This window comes from Xenopus laevis, chromosome 5L, assembly GCF_017654675.1.
Source record: "Xenopus laevis strain J_2021 chromosome 5L, Xenopus_laevis_v10.1, whole genome shotgun sequence".
Taxonomy (NCBI): Eukaryota; Metazoa; Chordata; class Amphibia; order Anura; family Pipidae; genus Xenopus; species Xenopus laevis.
The window spans coordinates 77,361,429-77,373,870 of NC_054379.1; the positions used below are offsets into that span (position 1 = coordinate 77,361,429).

General features: G+C 36.2%; 1 protein-coding gene across 1 annotated transcript in view; it reads right to left on the reverse strand.

The window, feature by feature from the left end:
• dcbld1.L (discoidin, CUB and LCCL domain containing 1 L homeolog) overlaps nt 1-12,442 on the reverse strand; it is a 48,693-nt gene that overhangs the window by 16,084 nt on the left and 20,167 nt on the right. Inside the window, exons 3-7 of the mRNA XM_041562972.1 lie at nt 7,457-7,594; nt 6,866-6,917; nt 6,302-6,374; nt 4,361-4,494; nt 1,232-1,272 (exon numbers count right to left, since the gene is read on the reverse strand). Coding sequence (XP_041418906.1) covers nt 1,232-1,272; nt 4,361-4,494; nt 6,302-6,374; nt 6,866-6,917; nt 7,457-7,594 — 438 coding nt within the window. The remainder of the gene's footprint in view (nt 1-1,231; nt 1,273-4,360; nt 4,495-6,301; nt 6,375-6,865; nt 6,918-7,456; nt 7,595-12,442) is intronic.

Sequence of the window (12,442 nt, forward strand, 5' to 3'; positions counted from 1 at the left end):
ACTCTTAATTTGGAATGTAAGTAACCTCTGCTCTTTGCCTTGACAAGCTAGATATTTACAGAACAGCTGTATATTCGTTTAGCCTCTTGAATTTTTGGCACTACTTCAGTTTGCTCTAAGAATCATGCCATGCAATGCTAATTATTGCACCAATATACAGCACTTTATGTATTAAATAGGTCATTTACATATGATTTAGTCTTACCCACATCAATTATAAAAAAGAGGAAAGAAAATTGAATTCTGATTAGGAAGGATTTTAACAATTAGCCAAAAAATTATTTCAGTCAGCTTGGACTAAACACCCTAAAATATTTTGTCTCAGGAGGTCTCAATAATATAGAATTAAAAAACCCTAAAATGAAACCCTCACCAACACTAGTGTTTTGGTAGTGTTTGGGTATGGCTGTACCATGTGACCCAGAATACTTTTGGTGTAAATGGTATTTTGTCATCCTTACTATACCATGAGAAATGAGTGGCCACTGATATCTTCCTACTGACTTAGAATTGTGAATTAATAACATTTCTTAATGACTGCCTGAAAAGACCTTTTGTGGGAAAAGAAATACACTGTGCCATGAACTTTCTAAAGAAACACCATTTTTGCTGTTTCTCCCAAGCCTGAGACTAACACGTGCACTACAGTGCTGTGGAAAAAGTCATTGCTATATAACTAAAAGAAAAATAATTTAATGCTCAAGTCTACTTTTACTTTCTGATGCCCGAGTGAGACCGCAGAAATGTCAAAATTGCTTTAAAGAGTTCCCCAAGGTGGTTCATATTTTTCTGAAAAGGAGCACTTGCCCAGGGAAAAAACTTAGCGAATAAATATTCTGTGTGCTTGTGGTACAGGTACAGCCAACTATTAATATCTTTTGAGAATGACTGCTAGTAGTGCTGCAAAGTAGTGCCGCAGAGCAATTTCTAAACCACCGAGTTTGGTGAACTCACATTAAACAAATCACAATGTCTACTTTTAAAAGCAAACATTAAATTTTTTTAAAGTGACATGGACTACAGAACCCGCCCCCCTCCATTCCCGGTAACAGTGATGCCATATTTTACATGTAGCTCAAAACATTCTTCTGCATTTTTGTATTTCTGCATGAGCCTGGAAGCTTTTTTTGTAAGCATTAACAGAAAAAAGTTGCAGCTATTTAAGAGTGAGAACACTATAAAACAAAAGTGAACTTGTAACAAACAGAATGATTCATTTATCATTACTTACCAGGACTGCTAAACACAACCCGGCGATCTGAAAGAGACCCACTGCAAGGTAAAATTGAGAAAAGATTAAAATCTAGGGATAAGCACATGGCTGTTTATCTATTTATTAGAGTGGTATGAACTACTGGCATTCTGAGCCCACCACACAAGATCTTTTTGGAGGTCTCTGACCTTCTGGTAAATAGTGTCCTCAGACTGACATGGATAAATGTCAAGTTTGTTTACTTTTCTATGAAATAAAGGGGGCATTCCCAGCTGATAATTCAGATGCTCCATGTATCGTTTGCTTGGGCTTATGCCAGCATTTTAAAAGAGTCACCATTTCACTACTATATAAATGTAACACTTATGGGAGAAACTAATGAATCCATAGTTAATGGAAGACATATTTGCAAAGTGAACAATTTTCCCTTACTACATAGTTAATATAGGTTCTGCATCAGTGTGGTTTATAGTACATACACTGCTTGTGTGCAGTGTATGTAAGCAAATAAACTTCTTACTTAAAATATATATATATATATATATATATATATATATATATATATTATATCTATATCTATCTATATCTATATCTATATACATCTATATCTATATACATCTATATATATATATCTATATATATATATATATATGTATATATATGTATATGTATATATATGTGTGTGTATATATATATATATATATATATATATATATATATATATATATATATATATATATATATATATATTGAATATAGTACCCCCTCTTGTAAAATATAAGAACATTATAAGATACCAAGGAGTTCCATGACCACATAAAACACTAGGCCAAAGACCGAGCATTTTTTTATACAGGTCATGGAACTCTGAGGTGACATATAATATCCTCATATTTTGCATCTTGAAAAAGGCCCCAATGGGGGCCGAAACGTCAGATTTATGTACACAATAAAAGCCATTTGAATTTTTTTCACAAAATGGAGTGCGGGTCTTCTCAATAATCCTATATATATATATATATATATATATATATATATATATATATATATATATATATATATATATATATATATATATATATATATATGCACCCATTAAACAGGTCATGTTACAATATCACATGAACGTCACATATTGAAATGCTAATTTCTATTCTTATTTATGCATATTTTTGTTCAATTCCCATTTTGTGGGTAGTTCCCATTTAAGTGGATAGTTCCCAAATTAATGTCCTGTGACTGCTGCATGGTTTAAAAACACAGATGAACTAGCAGACCAGAAAACGCATGTCTAGACATTCTGTACCAATTGCTGTATGTGATTACACATCTTGATAATGTATCATTCACCATACAGACTACATATAAAACAGAACACCTGATAACCAATACAAGAGGTAAAGAGGGCCCTGCCCAGAAGAGCTTCCCACTATCCCTTTGCATATAGCCAGACAAGATTTCTTGTCAAATGCCTCAGTTTAGTTAAACAATGTACTCTTGATAAAAGCAGCTTTAGTCTGTGTTCCTATCTGACAGAGGGACCTCCATATGTATAGTCTAATCCCTGTCATTGGATAGAGATTACTATAATACTGTTAATAACAGCATGTTGTTAAATTTGTAACAAGATAAACCATACACACATGCTTGACATAATTATCACTATTGACCTCAGTTAATAGAGATGAGAGAATATGACGCCACAACCAAACGTGCATCTATGTTCTGTAAGCTTGGAGAAAAAGAAATCATTCATGTTCTGACTGTATGTTATTTCATTTGCATAAGTCACTATTCATTTCAGTCATTGAGAACATTTTGATCCATCTCAATGAAAGAAGACTCTATTGTGTGCCCACGTGTAGGATCACTGCAAATCATTTCCAAACAAGCAGGACAAATTTGTGGGTTGCACACGCACCAAAGGAGCCATTCATAGTTGCACTCCTATCATTAAACCACATTGATAGGCTGCCTGCTCATTAGCTTGTCATAATTCCAGTGTGGATTGAAACAATGAATGGGCAAACTTAATTCCCTGACCACACGGTTTTTCATTTGGTGACATGCTAATCACTAGGCAATACCACTCACCACAGCACTGCACAATTTGTTATACATCAAAGACGCTAGTGAATGCAAACGTACAGTGTTGAATCCAGTTTATAGTAAAAATGGCTGACATTAAACAAGTGTGCATTAAAGGGCACCAAAATAAAAATGTGCCTAATAAAATAAAACAATTCTAGGCAACTTTGCAATATACATTCATTACGAATTTTCTGTTTTTTAAGTTATGTGTACATGTATTGCTATTGAAAGCAGTGTTTCTCAGCTAGTGATGTGTGGGTCAAGAAAATCCCTGCCCACCAGGCTTTTGCAGCACTGTTTGAAAAGAAAGGAGTTAAGTCACAAGTGCCCATACTTTATTAATGCAAGGTCTACTTTTAGTGATATTGTCCCGTTATGATCGACATCCATAAAATATCATTCTGTTCAATGGAAAATATTACTTAAATATTAATTTATGAGAAAATGCATCAACTATTTCTTAACCTTAACATAATAAATATCTGAATGAAAAGCATGAAACAGGAGGATGATTTAGACAAGCTGTTTGTGTGAGTGTATTGAGATCTACTGATCACCAACTAAAGATCTCCCCTGAGTTAAGCAAATGGTGCTGTTAATATCAATTATTTTTACAAATAACTTTAAAAGCTCTAAGTATTTTTAATAAACGTATATTGGAAAGTTGCTTAGAATTATGTTTTCTTTTATTAGGCAAATTTTTATTTTGGGATTGACTTGCTCTTTACGCCTTATTTAAATTGTTTACCCTTATTTTTTCCTCTCTCCTAACATGTATTTAAATGTTGCAGATTTTGAAGTAAGACTTATACTATTACTACTTTTTGATCATTTGCTTCTGGAATTCAAACAAATACCTGGTTGATACAGAAAAGGCCTTGCAACCCTATAGCAGCCCGAACACCAAACTTCAACTTGTAAAACAAAAACAGTGAAATAATTTCTAAATAATAAATGACTTTAAATGTAATAATCTTCGAAGGCTACTGAATTCCCTGTGTAATCACAATCGCTATTACAATAAGCCTAATGAAATTATGAACAGAGTAAACTTACTCTTTTGACAAGATCCCATTGGCTAGAAAGCCTCTGTATCGGCTGATTCCTTTGCGCTGGTTCACTTGAATCTGTCCTCCAAGTTCATCTGAAATAACTCCAGCGTGAATTGCAGATTTGCAAAGCAATGAGGTCTACAAGAGAGGAGTAATCAAACTGAATGAAACTAACTATAATACTTTTGTGTATCAAGGATAATGAAAGGAATACATAGCAAGGTATATTATGTAGCACACTCCTAGGTATGTGCCATTAACAATATATATATTTGTATTTCAAAGTAATTGTCAAAAAAGAATAATGATATCCTCACAATAGTAATAATGATTTCCCCACAGTATTTTTGTTGCTGACGCCAACAATATAGGGAGAAATATAGGGAGAAATTTACAGACATACACGAAGAGGTCTAAAATGGATTACAACTACATTTCACTAATAAGAATTTGTAAAAATGATCAGGCACAGGAGGCTAAGTCATGGATATTTTCCTTTTGATAGGATTCTTTTGTGAAGCACAGAAGGCTGACCTATATCACATCAGAAGGAACTGTCAAACCACATCTGTCTGTGCTGCATAAGAACAAGGTTTTCTTAGCACTATGCCTGTCATGTGTCCACCGATGCACAAAAACAAGGCCAATGTACCAAACAAAGGCACATGCAGATGGAGTGGCCTCAACACTAGAATAGTAACAATGCATCATGATGAATAATATAGAAAGGAGCACTATACTGAACTAAGCTAGCAACAGTTTTAGAGCACTGCTAAGTTCTATTATTTGTGTTGCAAGGTAGCGACCTGGGGCAAAAAGAGGAAGATATAAAGAGCAGCTTCTTCTATTTTTGTTTGGTGCCAACAAAGATTATTACATTTCCCTCTTTGTGTGTAATAGATAACTGTGTGTTGACCACCTTTTTAGTATTCATATGCTTGTTTTCATACACTCCTTCTAATCACTATGCACAATATTACTGGATAAAATAAATACATTTTCTCCAATTATAACCACTATTCTCACTTGAACCTAGTTGTAAAGATGGTGGGGAATTGCCCCTCTTATGCAAATGTTTAAATCAATTAAAATTAGAAACATGATTAATATTATGCTATATATAGCCTATAAAAAAAAAATTTTTTTGCAGAAGTTCCCCTTTAAAGATATGTACGTTATTTTAGCCTGTTGTTTCTTCAGCTGGCTAGAGCATGCTTACAAAGACTTGATCATTCAATATACAACCTTACTAATAATCAGATTAAAAACACTGTCATCATAATTGTGAAGAAAAAAGATTAGAGTCAGTGAAGCATAAAGATAAGGTGACACCTCACCACAGCCAATGTCACTGAGTTATATTATGATTTTTAAGCATGGTTATCTCTTCCCAAAGAGTAAAAGCTTTTTTTTCCATCGCAAGGCTTTGCACATTCCAGAGGTGTGAACACAATGAAGTGAAGCGAAAATAACTTTTAGATGATTTTCTCTACCACAAAGTGACTCTATATGTGTTCAACACTGCTCATTTGCCATCAACTATGTGAATCAAAAGTCATTAGGCCCATGCTCAATCAATAAAATAAAAAACAAAACAGCCAGACACATTATTCACAGACCTAGATGATACCTAAAAAAATATCGACTGTAAAAAAATAGAAATTATTACATTTTAGAAGCAACGGTTTTGCGCTGTGGTTACATATTTTTCAGATAAATATACAAATAAACAGAACGATTAATATGATTTCCCACATCAGGATTTTCTACCTGGGGTTCATTTGAATATGGACCAAAAAGGTAATTGTTGGGCTATTTTTGATTCCTGTGTAAGCTTAAAACTGAATGGTTTCACTGTGACATAAACTTTGCGGTTTGTATGTGCTACAAGACCAAATCTACAAAGGGATACAAGAAATCAGGTAGACAAACTGGAGATACTTACATCTCTGTATCCTTCCACCACATCTCCCGAAATATCCCCCGCTATATCTTTGCAACCAGCTGGACAGTACCTGCTGCGATCAGACAAATGTTTGATGTTAGGTACCTAATCACTTGTGTGGAAACACAAGATGCTTTTCAAAGAAACACTTCAAACTTGTAAATGAAAACTGTAAATGACTACTGCCCTTCTACACCACAAACACATCTTAAGAGTTTTAACAAACACATAGTCATATATTATCTCCAACATAAAAATACAACACAGTTCTACATGACCTTAGCAGGTTTGAGATGTCTTATTTTCAGATCTGGTCTTTTTGCAGCTTTGGGGTATAATAATTCTAGTAAATATATTTTTCCCCACGAAAAATTAGAGTTTTTGGCCAAAAAACCCCAACCAGAAAGCATTTTAGTAAATAACTCCCTAGATGTTGATACAGTATTTAAATTGACTATGAAAATATTACTTGTAAAAACAAAGTAATGTACAGACTGGAATGCCACAAGCACAATGAACATCAATCAAGACTGAATTCTAAATAAACATAAAATTCATATCTACCTGTATTCTGTGTCTTTATAATGATTAGATCTTGCCAGGCATGTAATCAGATCTAAAGTTAAAAGAAAGCACAGGAATCATTTAAATCTTCTCTTTGTATTTTAATACTACATACTTTATTAACAGGAAATGAAATGTAACATATTGCATGCTTGTGTAGTTTGCAATCAAAGTCTCTATGTAGGTATTTAACTCCCAAATAAGTGCTTTTTTACTTTTTTTTCCCTGTTCCGCTTTATAAACATGCTGCACTCAATAGTAAGAAAAAAATGGAACACAGATTATCAGTTTTCAGCTATTCAGGGCTGTTTTTCTATATAGATACCCAAAGTTCCCCTGATTGGGACAGCAACTTTGGGGGGGGGACAGCAACTTTGGGGGGGGGGCAGCCCTCAAGAGCCTATATAGAAAAATTAAATCGGGCCCCAGCCTGCCGCCAGATACATCTAAATCCAGCTGTGGAGCTTGGGGGGGGGGGTTTACTTCTCTATTTTTTCATGGTATTCATCTTCATGCTGGTAAATTATGAAGACTTTACAAGTAGTTTGTCATTATCCTACTACCCATCCCATTCACACAGATCTACCTTACCTGGATGATCACTGCTTGCATAGTTGAGCAAAAATCCACGTCCAGACACATGTATTCCACTCTCGAAACGGATGGTTGCTTCATTGGTATTCAAGAAGATTTCCTTAGGTATAGTGCTCTGATCCCCACAGTAACTAGCTGTAGAGAAGACTTCCAAGCATTAGGCTCCAAATGAATAACCCAGTGAATAACCAATACAATGTAATTGTTCAGCATGCCACCAAATGTAAAAAGTGCAATATGGCAAGTTTAATAAATGCTACCAGAGGTTAAAATGTACTCCAGCATATTCTGCAAATCTGCACAATAGTACTTTTACTATTTACTAGTATTCTGATTGGAATCAAGTTGGGATCTCAATCAGTCTACCAAGTGTTGGCCTGCATCATATTTGTTGACTACAGGATCTTTTGTCAATAACTAATACAAGGACAGAAAAGCAAGATACATTATATATGGACTGCTTCAGTCAGACCAGATTAGAGCAACCCATATCCAGACTGTGGTTGTATAGCATTACTTAGATCCAATAAGAATCTGCTCTGAACAAGTTGAATGAATGTAGTGTGAATTAATCTTTACACACAAGAACTGAATAGCCAAGTTAAATCACTTTCCCTTGTATGCTATCAAAGAGGGCAGAATGCATCAACGTTTATTTATAGATCAGTGGTAATCCACAATGTTTTGGGTATAACAACAATGTGTATTTCAGACACTACTCTTACATGTTTGTATATATAAGCGAAGTTGAACATTTAGCCTCTTTTAAATGTCTATATAAGAGAGATTGAACACTTTGCCATATATGATGCCCATAGAATTTATTTTCGGGATTATTTTTTTATAGTATCGCTGTCAGCCTTATGGTACAAGTCAGTATGCTAAACCTAACAGTGCAGAACAAACACTAACGGCGGCCATACACGGGCAGATAAAGCAGCCGATATTGGTCCTTTAGACCAATTTGGCAATTTATCTGCCAGTGCATGGGGGCTTCCGATGGGTCTTTCCGATCGATATCTGGTGATGTCGCAAGACGAGCGTATCTCTTCAGGTATGGCCAGCTTAACCTTGGTTTGCAAAAAGGATGTCTGGTCAGTGATATCACCAGGAATCACTGTAACATTCCCTACCACATATACTGACTGTATACAATATATTTTAGTTTAATGATAACGACACCTAGCCCTAGTTGTCTTCGCAGCAAGCCAAGTCAGCCTAACTAAAGGGATAGATCACCTTTACATTAACTTAAATCAATTAGTGAATGTCTTATTATTAACAACTTTTTAAATGGTCTTCATGTTTTATTAGCAATAGTTTTTGGATTATTTGGCTTCATGTTCTGTTTCTATCCAGCAATCAAATAAGTCACTGACCTCTGCAGCCCAAAATCTATTGCTCTGTGAGGCATTTTAATACTTACGTTTCAATTCAAGCCCTCCCCTATTCATATTTCAAACTCTAATCTATACCACTGCCATATTGCTACTGAACTGAGCCCTAGCAACAAGATTAACACTGAAGCTGAGAAAAGCAGATGCTCGGTGAGATATTCGGGATTCGGACGAATCCTAAAATAGTGGATTCAGTGCATCCCTAGTGCTTGGTATGAAGAATCCCGGGTGGGTGTCATTTTCTGATAACAGAAGCTACCGCCCAGGATATCTGGTAAGGATTATAAAGTGATTTACACTTTCATTCTCCTTTTATACACTTTTCAACTCATACAACAGACAACCTTTCTGCCATACAATTGCACGCTTATGTCCACTCATAGAATTTGTGCATTCAGCGGGTCAGTCCTCACAATGATGAAAGCTTGCTGGATAAAATCTTTATTCTAAAGGTAGCTATAGATAGCTTAAAAACCGCATGATGTGTCCCAACAGGAAATCAATCATAAGTACAAAAAGAGTCAGGGACTTTTTAATGCTTTTTATCCAGTGTGCCAGCTTTCATCACTGCAAAGATTGCTCCCCCCAGGTAAAGGTTTGGGGTTTCTGCACCAGGATCATAGACAGACTGCGCTGGATGATAAAAATAAAATCTTTTTAACCATGGGTAATGTTAATTTTGCAAAAATTGTCTCTCTTTTCAAAGCAAGCTCTACTTATTTTAGCTGTAGCTGAAAAGTCATCCATGTAAAACAGGTCTTACTCTATATTAAATAAACAGAATTGCATGACCTATTGTAGATGTTTTTTAGGTTTTAGATTCAGTGAGATAACCATACAAAACTATCACATAATTCCCTACTGCCAGCTACAGTCTATGTCACATATGTGATAGATGTGTCATCTAAGTAGGGGGGCTCATGACAAAAACGGGGGATTGAAGCAAGCAAACAGATCATTTTCTATCATGAATACAAATTATTCATCCATGAAGGGTAATGCTGCCCTTATCTTTCTATTTGCTCGGCAGGCACATATTTATAATTTACTTGGCGATTACTGCTTCAGATGAGTAATGTACCTATCAATCTCAGGAATGAAAACGCAACCAGTATCTTTCACAGGACCCACTGGCCTTGAGCAGAATCTGCTTTGTATGACACTGGAAACAGGCAAGTGCAGGCACCTTGACAGAACAGAGGATAGAGCTTTGTTCTTTGTCAGTCAAGTGCAACTATGTGCATAAGAATGCGCTTCAATATAAGTCCTCAGAGACTTGCACCTTTCAACAGACCATATGGTAGTATCACAGATGACAGTACTCATTGCTCAGCAGGTCCCTTGTAAAATTAAGTGTCTACAGAAGCAAATGATCAGCACTGCATATGGTATTTATGGGTGCACAAGATCTATCTATCTGTTTAAACATTTAGGCAGCTGATTGTAGTTATTCATATATCTGTCTGTGACAATAAGGCTGAATCTGTGGTAACAAGTTAATGCAATTTATATACAAACGATATACAGTCCCATGTAGCCCTCACAAGCCGCTTGCCTTTTATTTGTTAGGCATAATGCTTTTGAGACTGCAACATTAGGGGGTTCTAAATGCTGTCAGCTAATTTACCATGTGTAGATCTATCTATGCAAATATGCACACTGTAGACAGGCGTGTGACTGATGATGAGTTAAAACATAAGGCTGTAACCTTTGTCTACAAATTATGTAAATGTTGAGTACCTCACTCAAGTTGGGGAATTGGTTAACAGATCTTAAGCTTTTGTGAATAACAGCGACTGTCTCTTTAACACCCAGGGGCTGGTGAGCTTCCTAGTCTCACTCTGAAACATGTGAGTGTCCAAACACTTGGTATGACATGAGTGTCATGGTGTTTCCATATGTTTATGTGGCATTGTGGGAAATGTCCACGCAGCAACCCAAATGTCCCACATGTCAGGCCCGGTTGCATCCAAATTGCAGCTAAGGACTTGACAGTTTAAGGTTTAGTTCACACGAGGAGATTCGGGAGATTTTGTCGCCTAGCGACTAATCGCCTCTTCTTTGGGCGGCAATCTCCCCGAACTGCCTCCATGTGTCTTCCCATCCACTATAATGAAAAGTCACCAGCACTAAAGCACACTCGGCCCCAGGCGACAAAATCTAGCCCGAATCTCCTCATGTGAACTAACCCTAAAAACAACTGTGGAAAAAAATAAGCTCTCCGAGCACTAAGCAGTTTTGCATGAAGAGTTAACAATAAATAAGTTTTGCACATGGAGACTCTGGGATTTTTCTAGTCTTAAGGTGGCCATACACGGGCCAAGAAATGCTGCCGACAGACATAGTTGGCAGCTTATCGATCAGTGTATGGGGCCCTGCTATTGGTTTCCATGATGAATGTCTGGCCAAAAATTGGCCAGATGTTGATCAGGCAGGTTTGAAATTCCCATCAGATTGAGGGTTGCATCTGTTCGTTGGTGTGGCCCTCAATCCCACCGGCCTGCATTGCTGGTCTCGTGATCCGATTGTTGGGCCCTAAGGCCCATGATCGGATCAATATCACCCACTCAAGACAGGCATATCAGTGCAAGATCCACTCGTTTGGCAACCTCTCCAAACGACCGGATCTGCCATGTATGGCCACCTTTACTTTGTTTGGAATGTTAATTTTATTACACTCCTCTCTGTTAACAAGCAGCATGTCATATTACAGATACTTGGAAACAAGTTCAAAATACCACCTGCTATTTACCACTACAAATGATTAAATTGCATTAGAGATAAAAACAAATAAAAAAAAAAACATACGCAACAGACCCTTTAAAGGCTTACTCCCTCATAAAATCGTTTAACTGCAAAAGCACCCCAGACGCTGGTGTAGAACATCTGAAGAAGTGTGCACAGGACTCTCAAACTATCGCTTACAGATACATCCCATTGTGGCGCCATATGGACAGTAAACTAGCCCAGACATTGCTAACACAAAGGTGTAAATTGCAAATCTATTTCAATGCAGGATCTAATTTGGCCAGTACATAAAAGAGGAGAAAAGATTAAGTGGAAATGAAAACACAGCATCTTGGATTTACGGCTGTTATAAAGTAGAGGTTGCCTTTTCAAGTACAGATCCCAAATTTTTTGTAGTCATACATCAGAAAATAGAGGAAGCGACTTTGAACAAGACCTTGCATTTAGCCCTACATAAAACTGTGTGTTTCCAGAACCCTATGTTAATAATTTTTTCCCATACTGCATTTTCCCACAAATTGGGAGAAATCTAGGAGGCTTGAATAGTTCTCGTAAATAATATTTTTTTAATTAATTGGTCTACATTATTTATAGGGTTTTTTTTTTTAATTATTTGCCTTCTTCTTCTTACTCCTTTCAATTCTCAAATGGGGTATCTGACTCCAACAACCGAAATGACAATCCATTCTAAGATGAGTAAAAAACAGAGGAATTCCTAAATCTTTAAGGTGGTAAAGAGGCTTGTTAGTGTAACATGTATGTATTTTGTGGTTTAGCCAGGGTAAAATGTATTGCACAAAAGCACTGCCATTTGTGTATCATTATTCTAAAGGTAATT